General features: G+C 36.1%; 1 protein-coding gene across 4 annotated transcripts in view; it reads right to left on the bottom strand.

Moving 5' to 3' along the window:
- PTPRK (protein tyrosine phosphatase receptor type K) overlaps positions 1-22,396 on the bottom strand; it is a 572,360-nt gene that overhangs the window by 264,404 nt on the left and 285,560 nt on the right. For all 4 annotated transcript variants that reach the window (XM_082633381.1, XM_082633383.1, XM_082633382.1 and 1 more), the window contains exons 4-5: positions 18,541-18,622; positions 15,913-16,028 (exon numbers count right to left, since the gene is read on the bottom strand). In XM_082633381.1, coding sequence (XP_082489507.1) covers positions 15,913-16,028; positions 18,541-18,622 — 198 coding nt within the window. The remainder of the gene's footprint in view (positions 1-15,912; positions 16,029-18,540; positions 18,623-22,396) is intronic.

Here is a 22,396-nt window from a genome sequence, read left to right as displayed (position 1 = left end):
CTCAGTTCTTCCTTTGGCAAGACCAGCCAACACCTTGCCTTCTAAATCATCTTGCTTGTGCACACACAACACTCACGTCTTTTAACACCATGTCTTTTTCAAAAATCCATCTTCTCTTGTGAAGAGTTGCTAAGTACTCTTAATGTTTCCCTCTGAATAATTATTATTTCATCTTTCCATCTTAATTGACATTCATCTCACAATAACACTTTCCTCCAAACTTTTCTCAAAGGAGGGAACATTTTCTTCTACTTTCTTACCCTTTATCCTGGTTCCTCACTTGCAGGCCACTCTTTCACTATCCCACTCAACAGCATCTCAACTTCCAGAGTTCCCAGCTTGCCCAAATAGCCTTCCAGTCAGTTATCTATCAGGTCAGGTTATCCTCTCCACCACAGTTCTGTGAATATTCTCAGTGATCCCAAAACTCACTCTGGCCTCAGTGATGCCCAACAGCCTTCGTTACTACCTTGTCCCTATGCTAAGATAGTTTTCTCAGTCTGAATCACAATTGCCCGTGACATTGTCTCCTATTCTTTCAATCTTCCGCATTGTCAGTGAGACCTTACTTTCTGACCCTTTACTTTTATAAGCAGCCATTTCAGAGATTTTCACTAGCCTGAAAGAATTCTGGATTTTTAAAAACTTTCCATTGTTATACACTGCCAATACAGGATATACACTATTTCTTTGCAACAATTACAAGACCACTACTGACTTTTGCTGCAATCAGTCATTTACTCTCATGAAAAATCTGAATTACCCAACAAGGGAGACCAACAGCTCTTAGATATTCCTAGTTGAAGCCCACAGTGCCACAAGCTATGAAATCTGACAACGTCCTCTCTGCCTCAACTTCACATTTCATCAACTTATACATACTCTTCATTTTCCATTCCCACTGAAATTACTATGAATAGTGTCTCAAAAACTCAAGGATCATCATAAAAATGTAATCACCAGCGTTTCTATCTTGAATCTCTTCTACAATATATTCTATATATGTCCTTTTACCTTTTTGTGTACTGAAATCATCCTGAAGGTAGGGCTTCAAATTTTGTATGTTTTCTTCCACAGCATCATATATGTAGTATGTTATCATTATTTAGTGGGTACTCAAGTTCTTTGTTAAAATGGACTAAATTCGCTGATAGTTTTAGAGACAAAAGTCATGTAAAACTTCCTTAGTTTTTCATAAATTTTTATAACAAAATATATAAAAATCATTAATTAAAATTAATAAAAGGAAGCTACAGAAATACAGAACCTCAAGGACATCTAGAGATCATTTGTGCCAAGCTCTTTCTGAACTCAGAGATGTTGAGGACCATCAGGAGATCACAAAGTTGACTACATTGTGTTTGTATTTGTGTATATTACTATACTAACATAACTATATATGCTTATATAGGATACACATTGCCTCTATAATTAATGAGCATAGTACACTTAGGTGCTATTTATCTCTTCAAATATAACAATAAAAATAATTATAGAGTCATAATATTCAGATTTTTCTTCAAAAATCATTTAACAAGCATCTCCATGTACCTCATATTATATTAGCTATTACTTTGGTTCTGTCACTGTTCTCTATTACAAACCTTCTGTGATAGTCATTTCCATTTAAAGATTATAAAATCAGAATTAAGAAAGATTAAAAATGTGATACACAGCCTGTTAGTAGCAGGATTAAAACTCAAAACTAGGTTTAAAGACACAAAATCCAGTAGTATTTCCTCTAAAATAAATCAAAGCTGCTTTTTGTTTCATTTGTATCATAGGTACTGTCCAGTGAGTTGATTATTTGTTGTTGAGCCTTGATCAATGCATTGTATCAATGTGAAAATGTAATCTACTATATTAGACATTGCTTTATTTGCTTCATTTGCTTTATTTACTTTCAGTAAGGCATTACATTTCAAAGTAGCAATTCATGATATGTACATTTCAGAAGTCAAAAATAATAACTTTTTCTTTTATAATCCAAAATAATAGGTCTTTGCCTGCCTACAAGCTATCAATTTAGCAGAGTAGGCAGGGCTATGGAAGAAGGAAACAAGAAGTAATGGTAAATTTATCTCTTACACAGCAGTGTTTGCATAGTTTTCTGCCTTATATTCTTCAGTTCCGGGCTCTTTATCCTGCTTTGAGACTTTTATGTGATTCTCCATTTCAAAATCCCCAACCCTGAGAAATACTAAGAAATGAACCATAAAATTATATGATCCAAGGATTATAACCTAGCACTTTGTTTTTTCATTCCTCTCCCCTCCTCCCCAGATCCTTGTCATGCTTTCTTATTTATTCTGTCTCCAGTACAGGTTGATGAGACTCGTTACTTACCAAGTAACTCTAGGCAAGTCACTGGAATTACTATTATGACTCCTCTAGTAAACTAAGTAAGCTTCATCATGCAGGGTGCATGCAGTATTTATTTGACAAATTCAGTTCCTGGCATTAAGTAGTGTAGTGGTAATATTGGTTAATTCTCAATATCTATAATAAATTGTAGCATTAGGATCACCTGTCAGATTGTTACAAATGTACCATTAGGATCACCTGTCAGATTGTTACAAATGCAAAGTCCAGAGATCACTCTAGATCTACTGAATCAAAATCTGCATTTTTACAAGATCCCTTGGTTATGCATCAAGATATTTCAGCTTGAGACACTGGTTGAAAACATGATGGAGGTCCTGTTCCCATGAAAAGATGACAGGTCTAAAAATGGGTGTGATTCTGGCCAATGAGAAATAATAGGAATAAGCCAAGTCATTCCCAGAAAGGTTTCCTCACTTCTAGAGAAAACACAGTGGGTCCTCTTTTCTTTTTCTCAATGTCATGACTAAAATGCTGAGGATGGCACATTGAGGAGAAGGACAGGATCAGGTTCTTGATCGTGTCTCTAAAATGGTGTCGGCAGCTACTCACCTGAGTCTGCCCACTCTCCCCCTGAGAGTGTACTACCGCTTAATAAACCCTTACTTTGTTCTCTTGAGAAAAATTTAAAATTCAAATAAAATAAAATGGTGTCAACAGCTCTTAGAGCCCCCTTATTTCTGGACTTCCTGTTAAGTGATGTAATACGTTTGGTTTTCTATTACTTACTTTCAACTTGAAATCCTAAAAGCTAATGGGGTATGTTTAAAATATGGAACAGTTTATTTCAGCTTCTCTTTTCAAAGTTTGAGGAATAGAATTAATCCAATTTAATTTTAAGTTCAATAATGCAGCACTTAGAACACTTACAGAGATTATTTCACTCTATTGACTTGAAGAAAAAATTAAATTACATTTATTGCTTTATTTATTTTTCACTGCCTTTCCTGGGCACATAATGATACATGTCTCCTCCATCCTCTTAGAGTTGGAGAAACTGGAAAGAGACTGTTTTCCTATGTTTGGTATTTAAGTTCCTATTGAATAATATTAAGAGGACCGCAAATAATTTGTCTGTACTTGCTGTTTTTCCAAAACTAATGTCTGTAAATTTGCACACTATAATTAAGTAAGGTTGATGTGACTCATACAACAATCCAGCCAAATTAATTCCAAGGACCCGAGGGTTCCTTACTGGGGCTTGTCTACCGTATGAAATGTTTTTCTTTCTCATAGGTATGATAAAGCTATCATCATCATCATTATTATTGAACAATTAAATCAAAGAATTTTAGAAAAATGAAAGAGGATCATGGCAAACTTAAAGGTTTAGAAATTTATAAATTTCTAAAATTAGAAACACTGTTACTATTTTGAGAAAAGCACTCATTTATATCTGTTAGAAACTATTATACTGATTTCAATAGATTAAACCATAAGAAAATAGCATTCCTCTAGGAGAAATTACCCTAAAATTACAATACTAAGTTCACAACATATTTACTATACAGCAATAAAAGTACTGAACAAGGCAAATGATATTTGACACAGAAAAAGAAAGAGGAGGCAAATATTGTATTTCTGATATAAAGTAGGATAAAAATGTGCTGGCGATAGCAAATTACTAGAATCAGGATCATTAACCAAGTTTCACAAAAACTGTCAGGTATTAACAAGAAAATGAACTTTGACCTAAGAAGTGAAGGTGTCTTCGCAATATTAGGACAAGGTGACCAATACGAGGAGCCACACAAAGAGGGCAGAGTAAGTAGACCGAACTATGGGAGATGATACCTACGTTCTAGTCCTGCAATGACTATTTATTAGCTTCACAGTTTCTCATTACTTCTCAAATCTCTGCCTTTTCATCTAAAAATGGGGATATCAATTTGTAACAGCTTATTCAACAGAGATGCTGAGAATATTAGGTGAGACAATTGTGCAAAAGTTCTAACTGCAAATCCTGATAATAGCAATATTATGAAGATAATAATCAAAACAATATCTAAGTGAATAATATATTTGATAACTGTCATGGTCTTTTAATGTATCAACTTGACTAGGCTACAGTCCCCAGTTATTCAATCAAAACACTAACCTAGGTGTCTCTACTAAGGTATTTTGCAGATGGGATTAAAGTCCATACCCAAATGACATTAAATAAGGGAGAATAGCCTAGATAATCTGGGTGGACTTGATTCAATCAGTTGAAAAGTCTTAAGAATGGATCGGAGGCTTCCCTGAAGCAGAAGAAATTCTACCTGTGAAGAGCAACTTTAGCCTGTGCCTGAATATTCCAGCCTGCCCTCTTAAAGTGCTTGACTACAGACTTCAGACTTGCCCAGCCAGGTTCCACAATCACATAAACCAATTCCTTGGAACAAATCTCTTGAAAAAAAAAATCTATCTGTCTGTCTATCTATCTATCTATCTGTCTATCATCTCTCCTTCTGATCTGCTTTTCATGTTTGAACCCTGACTAACAGAGATGATTTTGTTACCAGAAATGGTTCTGGAGGAAAAGAATTTTAGGGATGAGTTTTCTGATTTGGTTTGGTTCTGGGTTTTCTGGAACTGGTTCTCTAATCTGATTAGATTTAAAGGTACAAATAACTCCAGTGTCATTGGTAAAGAAGATAATGCTAGTCCATAGCATGATGTAGTAATAGAGATATGCAAAATATCACCATTAGATAAATATTCTTGATCAAATACCTACAGAAGTTTAAGTTCTGGGTAACCATGTATTTGCTACCTTGATATAGATTCTTACAAAACTAAAATCTTTAAAGAAATAGAAAAAAATCCTTTGACTATCTAGAAAAGCAAGTAGGAGACTTATAAGGAAAAGAAAATTTATTATCAGACTTTGACAGCAAGGCTTTATGCCACAAGAAAATGAAGTAACACATTTAAGTTACTCAAGGAAAGAAAATGCAAATGAAGGATTTTATAACCTTCAAAATTGACTTAAGAACCAAGGGCACATATAAACTATTATCAACATCCAAGAACTCAGGGAATATTATTTACATGAGCTTATTCCTGTGGAATCTCCCAGAAAATAAGTTTCAAACAACCAAAATTACTAAGAAAACATGACATACATACTGATGATGAACATTAAAAAACATAGCTACACATAGAACTAACACCAAATAAGGGCTAAATGGGAGAGAGTACAATATGCAATGGCTCTATGCTAACAATGGAGATAGGGTACAAGTATTCAAAATAACATGAGATTTAAAAATGAGTGATTATGGGATATTCTAATGGTCTCTTTCTCTGTGTCATTGAGAACCAAAAATATTAGTGTGGAAAAAAAGAAGATGTAACTGACAAACTGTAATAAAGAAAACATTAAGTGAAAAACTTCAGGCTTGAATTTGAAATAACAATATAAACTAATAGTTATTTTACCTTTAAATATATATGTATATTTTTCTTAGTTCTGTTCACTGAAAAGATCTAGCAATGAATACCCCTCAGCCATTCACATAATGGTCCTGAAATATAATTTCTCAAAACTGTAAAACAGGGCACCAGGTCTGAAAGAGAAAATGTGCAAGATGACACTGACATCAGATAGCAATACAAGAAAGCTATCAAAGATTACTGAAGTTATATCAAATGGACACTGAAGCCAACCTGGGATGACTTGAGTCTTAAAAATAGTATTAATTGCAATGAATTGAAGTCTATTAAATATGCCTAAATCCATAAGTTCATGATATTAAAAAAAAGAGGAAAAAGAATCAATCAGTCACCTTTGGAGGATGATAGGAACCAACTAATTATATTGAAAACCAATAATTAAAGCAAAGATTTGAGAAGTTACCAGGCCTTTCCTAAAATGAACTATGTCACTGGGTAGTCAGATAGGAGATGATGATAAGTGTGTCTTCATTAATTAAACAAAATACAAAAGAAATAATAAAATTAGAATATCACAATTTACAACCACCAGGAATGAATATAGGCATTAAGCATCAGTTGGTATCAGAATCACAAAAAGAAATAGGAGACATTTTGTGCCTCTGGTAATCACACCATGCACCTCCTCTAGCACTGCCAGAGGATCAAACTTGACTCTAGATCTGGCTGCCAATTTTCAGGAAACTCAAAGGAACATGTTGAACTGAAGAGGACATTTGTATGCAATCAGTAAAATGCAGACTGTGTGAAAACTACAAGTCAAATGGCCTGGGTTCCTCAACAGATAAATTGTGACAAACACAAGAGAGGACAAACACACAGATTAAAGGGATTCTAAAAGACATATTTTTTAAAATAGACAAGACTAATCTATAGTATCTAAGGAGATTAAATATATGTAAGTGGAAAAAAAAAACAGGAAAAAAATACAAGGGCTGAAAGTCATGATAATTATTATTTGTAGGGGTAGGCTACAACTTATTTTTTGTAGAGAGATGGCTCATTTGTGTCTGGGATGGACCACTTGGAAAGAGCCTCTACGATGGCTGGCAAAGCCTTTCTTGACCTGTGTGGTGGGTATCATAAAAATTCATTGAGTCATAGTTTTTTGTTTTTGTGAGGTTTTCTCTATGTTTTATTTTAAAATAAAAGAATTTTATAAATATACTATCTTTAAATCAGACTGCTTTTCATAAAGAAGAAACCCAGCCCACTGCCAGAGCCCCATGTTGTAACACTGATCACAGGAGCTCAGTGGAAAGTTGTAAAGTGCTTGACATGACCTGAAAAACACACTGAAAGGGCAGCTCTGAGAACAGTAGGAGAGTGCATTATTCTTGTACAGAAAAAGCAGTAAATTGTTATTTATATATATTGATAAGAAGAAGTCCTTGGGCTTCTATGACTGCCAGGCCTTTAGAGTCATGTTCCAGGGATACATAAAGAAGATAAAGACTATTCCACACATCATTCATTTATAGTCAATTATGTAATCTGTAGACAACAAACTCAGAGTTTATGAATTATTGAAGAAGGAAAAGAATGCATCGTATCTTTAAGGCACTGAACTGTTTATGGTAGAAAGCCACACAAAGCCAACCAAAATGACCTCAGGAATATTTGGAAATTCTAAAAATTAAATGTGATTAAACTTTCTGATGCTCATTGTTACATAAATACACACCCAAAATGCCAAGGGTAAAATATAAACATTGCAATCCATGATACTTGGTCAGTGATTTTACTTCAAGACCAATGATTATAATTCTTTACATGAAGCCATGAAGGAAGAATATAATGCCATGAACTCGAAAAAAAAACAAGGTCCTCAGGAAAAGCAGGACTGATAAGAGTGATAGCCATTAGCTACCAAATAGAACATGGTCTCTTAAGTGGAGCAGAATTCATTGTAAATCAGCATATACACAGAAAAAAAATCACTAATGCTTAAACAGGATAAACAGAGAAAATTAGAAGTAGCAGGCTAGTGTTCATCTATCAGTTTACAAGGAGTCAGGAAAGCACAACAGACATGGTTAATACTCTTCTCTGACACGGGTCCTGTTCTGTGAGCCACAAGATACAGAAGGCAAGGCTGGAAGCACCAACAGCCTTTCCAGAGATGAATTCTCCTAAGTGAAATCAGGAACACCCAGAGGTTTTTACTTTGGCCACAAGCTTCAAACTGTCTTGGTAAAAATTTTTTAAGGCTAAAGAGTCAAAAGGAATGGGAATGTCTCCTCATTTTTCACTCCTATTTAGGAAAACTCATATGCAATTGTCAAGGCAGAAGGGGAAAAAAGTAAACAAATGTGTCGGGCAGGTAAATTAGTTCCCAGAAAGAAAATGAGAAAACAAATTCAGACTGGCTGTAAAAAATAAACGTTTGAGGAAATTTAAAAAGCGATCTTTATTATTTCACTCTTCCAAATTCTTTCACCTGGTACCAACCAGATCCAAACTCTGTGTCTTCTTTCATTGGTCCCTCTCCTCCCCTCCTCACATTTTTCCCAAATCCACCGGCATTGTCCAATCCTAGGCCTTCACTACTTGATGTCTGTACTGCCAGCAGTAGCTTCTTTCTTGCTTTTGTCTCCATCATGGCCTAGTCCCAACCCTGCCATAAACTATATTTACCTCTACTTCCCACTGTGAACCTTACACTTCCAGAAGATTCTTCTCTTGATGTTCCTACCCCACCAGCACACACATACACTAAACCGCAGTGATAACCATGCCCACTTAATCCTTGCTTATCCAAGTCCTATATGTCCTTCAAAGACTCAAGCAAATCTTCCTTAATGATTTCACCAAACACTCCAGTCTGTGATGCTCTCTCTCAACTCTGAAAAAGCACTGGGCTTAGATTCCATATGATCTTTTCTTATTCGGTTATACAAGCATCTCTCAGAGCTGAAAGGATCTTAAAAAAGCATTCAGCCTCATGCTTAAATGTCCTCTACATCTCTAGCAAGTACTTAACCAGTTTATGCTTGGACACTTCCCCTAATTTTACTACCTGCTACAGTAGCTCATTCTAGGTTTCAACCGCCCTACAATTACAGAGGTCTTCCTCATAATCAGCTTATATCTCTCACCAAATAGCTTCAAACCACTAGTTATTATTGTACTTTACTATCTATAAAAAAAAACAAAACTAAATCCCTCCTGTATATTCCCAATATTCTAAGATTTTAAGAAACTTATCCAGTCTCCCACAAATCTCAAGATATATTTATACGATGTACCTTTAGCCACTCTGACATCATTTCTTCTATTTTACCAAATGTCCTAGTAATTATATGCTGCCTTTTGTTATTCTAATATTTCAGATATGTGTCAGCCACTCTTAGGGCCAATCTCAAAAATATCAGAACTTTCACCAAGTCTAGACATTAGGACAATTTCACATTATCTCATTCCTTTCTCTCCCCACCCCCATGGTATCCAATGTGAGCTGATCATATATTAAATGTTTAATCAGTTTGGCTTTGAAATAGTCCTCTCAAATTAGTTCTCGATGAATTGCCCACTGTAAACTGCATGTTTCTAGGCATAGATTAATTTCCTCCAACATTTTCCCTTCATTATAATAAATGGAAAATTACCAGATATTTTTTTCTCAGAAAGAAATAGTTTCAGGGATAGTAAAATATCTTGTGGAAATTAAACATGATACAAGGTTCCAGGCACTTCATTTGACAGTATAAATAGACACAGGAAAATACTATAGCATGGCAGCATCAAAAAGAGCTTTGTGAGCAATGACTAGTTGGCATTTGAAACATTGTAGTGACATATTTCACCAGATACAATTTTTGTACTTTCAAATTATTCATTTTTTTTAAAAATCATGCTTCTCATTTCCAATGCTACATGACGATGTTCCCATGTAGTATAGGAACAAGGCTATTACATTTGCCTGGATAGATAAAACACTTTATGGCCAGAAGTTTCAGACCAACCATTTTCATTGACCCTCAGCTGGCAACAGTTGGTACTGCAAAAGGTCAGCCTCTCTCTGGTTGTTTTTTAGAGCAATCTGCACCTAACTGTACTAATTTTACTCTCAATGTATTGCTTAATTATCTATTGCTCCAGAAGGAACGACATTTCCTTTGGCTGAGAAACTAGCTGTATCACACTACATTAGCACCAAGGGCAAAGTGATGGCTGACTTTCCTGTTTTGGCAGGCCTACTCAGGAGGCACCGTGTCAGCACCTGGGGAGATTACTGAAAGACTGGCCCAACTGCCACAGCTTTGATGGCAATCTGCATAGAATTACCAGTCACACATTAAACAGCCTCATTTCAATTCACCAAAATGAACGGGGCCACCAAATCTCCCCACACAATTTCCTGCTTTCAGTAACTCCACTGTTGAATTTCTCTGTCCAACCCAATGATGCATGCCCACCAAGCTCTGTAATGATGGATGGAGTCATTAGCATTTTAGTTTCTACACTGAACCTGAGGCCAAAGCATATGGTCTGACAGATGTTCCAGCAATGGGTTCTATTTGATTTGTCATGTAGGTGTCCACTTACACTGGACCTTCATGAAAGAATACTAATTTGTAAGTTACAGTCCAACTCCTGTTTCAACTCTTTCACATCCTCGAACGTTATAACACGTTCTGATAATAGAACACTCAGAACATGCTTTATTCTATATTTCAGTTTACACTGATGATTAAAAATCACCCTTGAACCCAATCAAATGACTTCAAATGGACAAGATGGACAAAAATGCAGGTAATGTTTGTACTAGGCTATCACCATCTACGGCAGGGGTCCCCAACCCCCGAGCCATGGACCGGTAAGGCTCAGCTCCCCATCACTCGCATTGCCACCTAAACCGCACCCCCTACATCCGTGGAAAAACTGTCTTCCACAAAACCGATCCCTGGGGCCAAAAAGGTTGGGGACCGCTGATCTACAGCATGATTAGTACTGCCAGTGATTTGGTTATTTGAGGAAATGTTTCATATACTCACTTTCTCCTCATTCATGGTTTATTAAGGTAAACTATATACAGCAAATTGGATAAATCTTAACTTCTGACAATGTATATACACCCATAGACCCAAAGCCCCAATAAAGCTATATGACATTTACTTTACCTCAAAAAGTTTCCCTGCTCACTTCCAGTTCCTAATCACCCCCCAACCCCAGTCAAATACATTTCTGATTTCTATCACCATAGATTAGCATCTAGAGAGTCATAAGGCATGAACTCTTTTGTGTCTCTTCTCTTTCAGAAAGCATAATATTGCTGAGCTTTATAAATTCTGGTATCAGTAGTGCATGCTTTCTAATTTATTGCTGAGTAGTGTGAATGAACCGCAAATTGTTTATCCATTCTCCTGTTAACGGACATTTGGGTTCGTTACAATTACTGGTTGTAATGAATAAAGCTGTTATAAACATTCTTCCACAAGTCTTTTTGTGAACACATGCTTTTATTTCTCTTATGTAACTACTTAGGAGTGGAACTTCTGTGTCATATGTTATTGTTCCCTTATATATTCACTTTTTCCTGCAATCACTTTATCTACTATCCATATTATTGTGTTGAAATAAAAAGGACATGACTAAAATTTTTAACCCATGAACATATATAACCTATTTTTTTTCTTTCCTGTGAGAAAATTATCTGGTACCTCTCAGGAATATAAACAGACATTTTTATTATTTTATTTCACTATAAATCGAACACTGAAAAACATTAAACATTAAACCATACATTAAAATCTCACTTATGATCTTATTTCCTATAACCTGGGTTTTATCATAAGCCTTAAGTTATGATCCACAAATTCTCTACCATTGGGGGTTCCTTAGGAACACAAAATGGTATAGTTTTAAAACTTGTTGTAAGCATTATAAAACATCTGTTCACGTGGGGAAAACTGCAAATTGTAAGCTAAAAAAAAAAGTTGTGTTCATATCTAGAATGCAAGCTACTTCATTGAGCGTTATGAAAGAAAACAAATTTGGAAATTCTCTAGGAGCAACTAAAGACTTTATCCTAACTCCCTTATCCAATATGAATGAACTGCATAACATACTTTTTTAAACTATGTTCCACAAAACCTCATGATTTCACCAGATTTATAGCTTGCTGACACCAATGGACTTTTTTTTTTTTTTACACAAGAGCATGATATATTTTATTGAAGGTATTTCTTTTGGTTGTGCTATATCCATTATGGATAATGCTACACCAATGGACTTTTAAAAACATTCATCCATATTGTTTTATGCATCAGTAGTTTGCTCAGCATGTGCAAGGAGGTTAATTTGGCTATATATTTTGTCATTGTTTTCTAAATGTCTAGAGGGAATGACCTTATTTAAGACTCTCTCATTTTATAATGAGATCTTGCAGGAAAGAAAACTCCGTAAAGGGACTTCCCTAGTGGTCCAGTGGTAAGGAGTCTGCCTTCCAATGCAGGGGACGAGGGTTCCATCCCTGGTTGGTGAACTAAGATCCCACATGCTGCAGGGCAACTAAGCCCGCGCACCACAAATACTGAGCTCACGTGCCGCAAACTACAGAGCCCATGTGCTCTGGAGTCTGCACACCACAACTAGAGAGAGAATACCTGCACACCACAACTAGAGAAAAGCCTGTGTGAGGCAACTAAGACCCGATGTGGCCAAAAAGATAAATTTAAATAAATAAATATTTTTAAAAAAAAGAACACTCCTTAAAAATATAGCAGACCCACTATGATATGTTTTATGGACTATCCCAGATTATCTCAGGTAACTCACTAAGTATCTGCTTTTTTGTGCTCCATTCTTTAATTTACCTGATTTGTGTGTCATTTTAAACAATAAAAATGATTGAAATATCAACTGTAAGCTAAAGACAATAAACAAGTGCGAAGTTATTCTCTAAATGTATTTCTATACATAAATTACTTTGAATGTCATATACTATCAGGTATTCATGGCAGTTGTAGTGTATCATTTTTCATTTAAAATAGAAAATTGGACGCTTCCTAGTTTTTGCTCTTTTACACCATATTCAAACAACATTTACCAATTGAAGCTCAATATTATTATATTATATAAATGATTTGGAGGACATAAAAAGTTGATGGCCATTTTATTACACCTGACCATGGCAGGTGTAACAGCTACTCCATTATTGCATTACTTTTGTAATAGGATGCAAAGACCTTTCATTCTGAGTTACTTCAGAGCACATTCGTTCACAGCAGTCAGCAGAGATTTTAAGCAGTTGTTCTCAAAATGATACTTAATTTAAGGAACGATTTTTTTTCCCACACAAAACTAATAACTTAAAAGTTTTAGGGGGCTTCCCTGGTGGCGCAGTGGTTGAGAGTCCGCCTGCCGATGCAGGGCACACAGGTTCGTGACCCGGTCCGGGAAGATCCCACATGCCACGGAGTGGCTGGGCCCGTGAGCCATGGCCGCTGAGCCTGTGCGTCTGGAGTCTGTGCTCCGCAACAGGAGAAACCACAACAGTGAGAGCCCCGCGTACCACAAAAAAAAAAAAAAAAAAAAAATTTTTTACATTCCTCCATGAAACAAAAAAAGGTGATCAAGGCCATGTTTCAGACCATCAAAAATAATGTAGAGACCTGGTTTAGCATCTTACAGCTGGAAGGGATTTTGGTCTCTACCCACACCTCCTTTTATAGATAAAAAAATCTATGGCCTGGAAAAGTTCAATGAATTCTCTAAGCCAATATAATTAACTGGGTTATAAGAATTAAGAGTTAGAATTAAGGTTAGAATTAAGAACTGGGCCCCTTGACCTTTAGGAAGTTGTTCTACACCAAGCAAAAATAACTTGACATCTATCTGTGTGTGTTGGCCTGTAGATGCATTGTGGAATCAAGATTCTTCTTCCTTTATTATGTTTCTACTAGTTTCAGCAAAAGATGGATCATTTTTTTAAATCATTGGCCACTTTCTGATTCACTCACTCTATAGATGCACACATATCAATTATATTTGTATATCTACACCTTTATCTCTATGTCTCAGTCTTATTTATTTGAAAACAACCCTAAACCAGGCAATTGATAATCTTCAATGTTTCTTAAATATGGAGAAGAATGATTCAAGGGAATAAGTTAAGGTAATTTAAGTGGTATTATTGAAAAGGCAGAAAAGCTTTTTCATGAATAAGCATGTAAATTGCTGAAGAATTGGGCAATGTCAAAATAGACGAGAAATATATAAATTCACCTTGGAAAATGTAAAGAGAAAGAAGAGGAGAAAAAAGAAAGCAGAACAGAAATTGAACAGAATATTTTTATCTCTCATCTTTATTTAAAAAATGGCAAGAGGAAAATTTTTTAAACCTATAATGAAATGAGCCAATATACAAAAGTAAGAAACAAACAATAAATGAGCAGTATTTTTACTGCAACCCACTCAGACCAGCAGGGCCAGAAAGTCTTTGTTGCCACAAGGCAGCTGGTGTCTAAGTACACAAAACCCTTTTTATTTCAACGTCCCATTAAATCCTGGGGCGTAAACCCAGGGGCAGACTGCAGAGTCTCTGGTTCTCCAAGACAAGACTATATAGATAACAATAAAAATTAAATGCCAAAAATGTCTCTACCTAAATGAAAAACAACTAGCAAAGTAATTAGATAATATATCTAAACACATTCTTAATACTATCAATATACAGGCTGAGAGACAGAGAAAGTAAGAGGGATTCTAACTAGATGTTTAGATGATGAAACAAGTTGTACATTATACAATACACTCTACAGGAAGAATTATCTTATATTTAAATACCTGTAGTGGAAATTAGCATAATCACAGGGAAAAAAGGAGAGAGTTCATTTCCTTTTCACATATTCAGGATGGTATCCTGATATGCACATATCAAATAAATTACAAAAGTAGCTATAATTAGATTGATATGAAATACATGTGTTATAACATCCGACTGGATGTGGGAATTGAATGAAAAAACACATTTATAACACCCAGTACAATATCAGGCATTATATTGGTATGATTTCAATAATCATTTATTATAATTATTACCCCAACTTCCTGAAACCTAATGATGATCCTTGACACTAATTTTCTCTCTCTAAAGATATCATAAAATAAAGCCTGATGTCTATCTATGTTCAAGAAACTAAGCTAATGATTTTCCTTTTTGGTCTCTATTGGCAGTCTCAGGAATTTAAAATTCTAACTAATTAAATCCCTTTCCTCATTCTGATGCAAACAGAGTTAAATAATAATAATAATAAAGGTGCTCAGAGAATATTATTTCTTACATTCTAGCTTCAAATATTTAGCTCAACAATCATCTGCCCTAGGTCCAGCCTCAAGGCTGTAGTTGCTCTTAGCTCCTCCCACCTCCCCACCCACCTCTGCCCCTAGGATTGACAGATATTCTCTGAAGATATGGCACATTCCTTAGTGACTGTTTTCTCACAGGTTCTTTTAAAGCTCTTTATATGCACCATTCACATTTCCCCAACATGTATGCTAAACTGCAATTCATTAAATACACATTTATTGCGGATTTAATATGTGCAAGGCAAATATCTTGTCCTCAGATCTGTGATTAACCCTTATACACAAAAATCCTGAAAAAAAAATTTTAATTGGCTCTCTTCCAATTCACATTTCCAGAAATACTCCCAAAGGTTTCTTAAAATACTTTTGAAAACTTTATCAGACAGAGTATGACAGCGCCTGCTTAAGTACTATGCTCTTGTAAGTTGTTTTCAAAATGTTAAATGGGACATTTTTCATTTTTTTCCTATTTTGAATGGATCTAGAAAAATTGTTTTTACAGTTTGGACATAACATTAGAGAATTATGATTCTCTAATGAGTTCATGAGTAACTCACCCAAATACTTATTAACTATACACTGTTATATTTTTATTCATATTCCAAAAATGGAAATATCTGAAATGAATCTGCAACTAATTAAGTCAAACCTACACAAAAGACAACCTGTCACACACATATTCCACCCCCCACCCCCGCACACACATGCACAGGGAAAAAGAATTTGTGATTTTTTAAAAATCAAGTGTACCCTTTAGTTCAGCTGACAATGTGGCCTTACCTGCAGCCATAACTTGTTATGTACAGCGTCTCTCCCTGTAGCGATACACTGAAATGTAGCATTCTGCCCTGCATTGACCTCTACGTCCCCCAGACGGAGGAAATGAGGAGATTTATCTGTGAAGACAAGAAAAAAATTACTTTTTTCCACATGAAGAAAACATGCCGTGTTACTTTCTCCCAGCAGAATAATGTTGTTCATACTTTTACCTTTGGCCAAGACTAATGTCGTATGGAAGAAAATTGAGTTTTCTCTGTGCTGAAAGACACGGTTGCCTCTCTCACGATCAGTTCTCTTTTTTTAATAGCTTTATTACGTATCGCCCCATAATTGCTAGAGCAATTCTATACAGAGTGACCACCAACGATTACTGCTGGAGGACCCCCGTAGTATGTTGCATACGGGTGATAATAAAACAGTTACAAGTCAAAGCAAACTAAAGAGATCAAATAGGCACAAAGCAGAGCATAATAGAAAACTATAAGGAAAACACAGAATGACAGCTCAAAAACTGACATATACATGGCCGTTGAACTATTAAGTTACAGTTTAAGCAGTTACATCTTTCTTTTCTTTTTTAAAGAAATTTCAATAACTATAATCCTCTAGTACTTCAAAGAACAAGGTAAGGGACTGTTCTTCTTCCTCTCAGAGTATTAGCTTAACTGTTGTTAAATCCACCTCCTATTCCTTCATAGTCCTAAGAAAGTTACCCAAAAGAAATATTAGACCAACAAAAAAGTGATGACTGCCATCAAAATATATACATGAGTTATATGACCATCAAACAAGCATTCTCTATAATTACCTTTTAAAACTGAAGCTTATTCAGGCTTTCAACTGAAAAGAAACATAAATGGGAAAAGCTAAGCCTCAGTGAGTAAAGATAGTGCATGGAGGACCATATCACAATGAAACTACTGTTGCGCTCAATTTCTGTATTTTTTAACTTGTTTACTCATGAAAGCCTTTCTTTAATATCTTCTTTCAAGAAGTGTAAATGAACAGTAGATGGAAACACCATTCTCATATATGAATGGATTGAAGGAGTTTAGTAAACCAACTTGAACTTTGAGTGAGATAATTTCTCCTTTTTCTTAGAATACACCACATGTAATAAATCATTTGACCTTTGCCTGCTACATCTTTCTCCAGTGCCTCATCTCAGTAGATGCTTCAGAAAAAGGAATGCTTGAACTAGAACACAAGCTAAAACAGTGGTTCTCAAATTGTGAACTCAAGACGATCAGCATTAGTATCACCTGGGAACAATCAGAAACAGGTGAGGGGCCAAGCAATGTGTGATTTGCCATATCCAGTTGGAGATTCTGAGGCACACTAGGGTTTGACAACCAGTTAGCAGGAGCAGGAGCCTTGGCCCCTGGTACGGTGGCCCCTGTGCATGCTGCTTACAAAGTATTAGAGAATTTCCACCAGGAGGGTTATTGAACAGATCATCTAGCATTCATGGGCCCTATAAATCACTGCTGTTGGGAGATATAGCTTAAGTCTGAATTTATACCAACCGTTTTATGCCTGGCTCTACTGAATGCATGAAGTAATTGTCTTTCAGAGTATGTGATATAAACACAAATGTAGTTACCCCATCTGAAGACCAATCAATGTGCATCTAAGGACATACCAAACTATGTGTTAATAAATTGAGTTTCTTGTTTTGTGTGCTTTCTATTGTTTTGTTGTTTAATATGAATTAGCCAGAAATTTATTATGACATTAAAAACTTAGTCTTAAGTTTGGAATAAGATGAGTTAACTCATTTTCTTCATTTCACCCCAACTTTCAACTTAGCAGATCACATAAGTTGGTGAGGCTTCTTTTTATTTTCTTTTCACTGAACTGATTTGTTATTCTTTGCTTTCCTAGGCAATTTAATAATACCAAAAGATGGAACGAGTCCTACCTAGAGTTTCACTTACATTTTAAATTTTTTCTGTCAAAAATAATGTCAACTAAATAAACTGAAGATCTAACAGGCTTTATTAGGGGATTCATGAATCAGGCAGCATCCCAACTATTAACTATAAGACAGATCGAAGGGGTTGTACAAAATGGAAGGTTTTTATAAGAAGGAGAGTGGGGCAAGGGAGCTACTAGCAAAAAGAAAATAAGTAATTATTTTTAGGCCAGGACATCTTCTTTGAGGAAGAAAAGGAACAGCAAGGGTTTTATGATTCAGATCACCTCTTCTTCCTCTGAGAGATGGAGAGGGATCACAGGACAGATTATCTTACTGGTGCTTGACCATGAAATCCAGATTGGTCAATTAAGATAACATTTCTGGAAGAAACTGAAACTGTAATTGGATCAGGTATAAATCTAGGTTTTGTATCATGAACTTTTAGCATGAGTGATGCCATTTTGGGACTGTGGTTTTCTTTTGAACAGTAATTAATTAAAAGAATCCTTTAACATGTGTAGTACAAGTCTGAAAAATATTTGATTCAAAAACTCTAGAAATATTTCAGTGTTCTTTTAAAACTGAACAAAAGGCTAGGAGTAACAACAACAAAAGAGAGAGCAATGACCAAGTGATAATCAATAGTCACTACCAATATAAGACAAGTGTTGAAAGGATATAGAAAAATACAGTTCTTAATCACAACCTACCACAAGGATAACTCAGGACTTGGATGTCATCAATGGCAATATAACCACTTCTTCCTCCTGAGACTTCAGCTTCAAATATTACCTGTCAGGAAGAAATAGAAAACACTTACAACAATCATTTTTAAGGAATTTTCACAGTGAAGGAAAAATAGCTATAACACACTTACGAAAATTAAAATTTAATTTTCGTCCAATAAGAATTAAAATTTCATCTTATAATGTGAGTAATTTCCTAAACCTTGTACAGGTAAACAACATTTTTTTGAAGAGCAATTAAATTATTGAGGTCAAGGAGTTCTCACTAAATTTCTTAAGCAACTATTATTAAGTGTTGTAGATTTCCTGAATGGGCAATATACAGGCAGAATGAATAGGCAGATATAGCAAATCTCATATCTCTAAATTTTCCTTTATTGACTTTTTCCATTTTTGTTATTTATTTAACATATATTGAGCACCTACAAATGTGCCAAGCAGTATGCTAACCAGCGAAGACATCAACTGATCTAAGCTTTTAAATAGCTGAATTTTCAAAGACAGAAGTCATCAGATAGATTAGTGTTACTCCAGGCAAAAGGAACCATATACAATGGAATAGAACAGAACTCTGTGTTTGGGAAACCAAATGAATGTAATCTGTATAGCTACAAAGACTCAAGAGGGAAGAGATGAAATTAGAGAAGTAGGCATGGAAGACTTTGAATACCATGGGAGTGAAGTCAGGAGCATATCCTGTCAATGATTAATCAATTAAAAATTTATATTATTAATAAATATTTGAATAAATATATTTTTAAAAATCAATGTTCAGATATAAGCTAATGTTTTAGAATTTTGTTGTTACAGTCAATCACAGAACTTCGTAAAGACTTTCCCTTAGTAACGTGTGCTGTGACTCTTCAAGAGAAAACAGATTAAGCATGACACATTTCAACATTTTATTTGACTATGGGCTCCTTTATTCATGGAGAGACATAGGTTATCTTTGGAGTGTTTCGCAAAACGTTTTAGGAAACATTGGAAATTGATATTTAAAGTAGGAATAAAATATAATCAAATTGGTCTATTACAAATATATTTGGCTCAGGACTTCCCTGGTGGCGCAGCGGTTAAGAATCTGCCTGCCAATGCAGGGGACACGGGTTCGATCCCTGGTCTGGGAAGATCCCACATGCCATGGAGCAACTAAGCCTCTGTGCCACAACTACTGAGCCTGCGCTCTAGAGCCCGCAAGCCACAACTACTGAGCCCACGTGCCACAACTACTGAAGCCCGTGCGCCTAGAGCCTGTGCTCTGCAGTAAGAGAAGCCACCGCAATGAGAAGCCCGCGCACCGCAAGGAAGAGTGGCCCCCACTCGCCGCAACTGGAGAGAGCCCGCACAGTTGAGAGACCCAACGCAGCCAAAAATAAATGAAATAAATAAATTTTAAAAAATAAAAATAAAGAAATATATTTGGCTAAAAGGTGGAGGATGGCCCCAAAGAAGGTAAGACTAGAAACAGACAAATAATATGCTAGTAGCAGTGAAAATAGAAAGATGAGAAGAAAAAAGGAGAGATAAAAGAAATAATACTAAGGACACAGACAAAATAGAAATTATTGATTCATTAGTTGTATAAAATGATAGGAAAATTCTCATTCCTGGCCTGGGTCCCTAGGTAGATAATGCTATTGTCTGTTGTCAAGAAGGAGGAAACGTCCCGCAGGTCTCATAGAAATGGGACCTAAGAAGTGGCCAAAGCAGGTAGCTTTTATGCTTTTTAGACAAAGAAACAATAAATTTGTGAGGAAGTGACAGGAAATAGTTTTGGGTGCTCAATTAGTGAAGAACCTAAACAGAGTTTGGACCTGGGGTAGTAAATTAGTGAAGTAGCAAGTTTTGTTTACACAGACTTTTCAACTCGGCATTCTCTATCTCTGATAAGAGATAAGGGTGATAAGGGTGTTCTTCTACCTCCAGATGCAGGGGGTACACCTTTCACCTGAGAGATTTATTTCCTGCTTTCAGAAAGACAGAAAGAAGGGTCAGAGTATCCCTCTTGCACTGGCCATTCCTTAAGAAACTAATTGAAAATAATCAGTATACCGTTGAGGCACATTTTGAGGCAGCCTACCCCATGACCCAACACTATCAGGATCCCTAGCCAGAACATGTGATACAGAAAAAGATACAAATTTGAGGGAGAAGGTAACTAAGTACATTTCAGACATTTCAGATTCGATTAGCCTAGGATACATATGGGGTAAATGCTTAGGAGATAACTAGACAGATATATCTCAAAGAGAAGAGATGGGTTTAAAATAAAGCTATAGGGCCTCCCTGGTGGCGCAGTGGTTGAGAGTCCGCCTGCCGATGCAGGGGATGCGGGTTCGTGCCCCGGTCTGGGAGGATCCCATATGCCGCGGAGCGGCTGGGCCCGTGAGCCATGGCCGCTGGGCCTGCGCGTCCGGAGCCTGTGCTCCGCAACGGGAGAGGCCACAACAGTGAGAGGCCCGCATACCGCAAAAAGAAAAAAAATAAAAAATAAAAAATAAAGCTATAGATTTGGAAGTCATCATCATGGCAGTGAGTAAGCTACAGATTTGAAAGTTACAGGGATTGGTGAGTAAGACAGCATAGAAGATAAAAAGCAGCAAACCATGAAATGGAAGGCAAGAAGACAGCCAGCAGAAGTAAGGCCAACAAAGTACGATTCAGACAGAATGGTCGAGGAAGGCACTCCCCCCAGTCAGGCAGGTCAACACTCCCACCAAAAGGATTAGAAAAGGCCAGATAAATTACAATGACCATAATTTTAAAACATCAGATATCTGCATAAACAATGGCATCTAGATGAGCACAAATTTTATGAGGACAGGATCTCTCCAATGTGATCCCAGGATCTTCTTTCCCATGGGACTATTTGCCAATTCTGGAAATTCTGTGGTTCTAGCTCAGCACAGATTTAGGGCCTCTATGGGAGAAAGTGAAAACACTGAAGCTTGCTGTAACTGTGTAAAAAGAACAACAAACTAGAAATTTAAGAGTCTGAATAAAATAGATGTAGACTATGGCAAAAAACATGAACTGTAGGAGAGAGGTCAAGGAAAACTAAAAAAGTATCAATTAAAGTTAGCCATTAAGGGTTCTCTGGTAACTTTTGACACAGTTTTACTAAAGTCGAGGGGGATAAGTTTGACTGTTTTTATTGTTTTTACTGAGCACTTACTATACTCAAGAGACTGTTCTAACTGAGCATGCTCATTCATGCTCACATCTTCTGTTGTTTCCTCTCTCTTTCTCTCTCTCTCTCTCTACACACACACAAATTCATTACATCTTCACTACAATCATATGAGGTAGTTATTATTTTTATCCTCAATTTAAAGAAAGTTAAGTGACTGCACCAAAGTCTAACAGCTAACAAGTCGTAGAGCCAGGGATGGACCCAAGTCAACCTCCAGGATCTAATCTTCCATCAACTTCACTACACTTCCTCTCAAGATCAAGAAACAAACGCAGTAGAACATTTAATTTAAATAGACTTTAAATTTCCTTTAAAAGTTTAATATGTTAAATTTTTAAAGTGTCATTTTAAATAGCAAACTAATTATTCTATTGACTAAACAGCAGTATCATCAATCAGCGATTACATCCTTCCCATTCTCATACCATATCTACATCCACCCCAAAGCCAATGACAATGGAACACAGCAGGCTGGGTGGATGGTTCATCTCCCCTCCGATCACTCCCATCATAAGCTACCTCCTGTGTTAGTTCTTTTCTACTTCAAGTTTGCCCTTTATGACTATTAATTTCCCTGGAATAAGTTAAAGCTGAGAAGTAGGAGAATGAGGTTTTTGGGGGAAGACA

Source organism: Mesoplodon mirus (genome assembly GCF_964341445.2).
Source record: "Mesoplodon mirus genome assembly, chromosome: 10".
In the NCBI taxonomy this organism is placed as follows: domain Eukaryota; kingdom Metazoa; phylum Chordata; class Mammalia; order Artiodactyla; family Ziphiidae; genus Mesoplodon; species Mesoplodon mirus.
The sequence above is the reverse complement of the archived record's forward strand: the minus strand, read 5'-3'. Positions and strand labels throughout refer to the sequence as shown.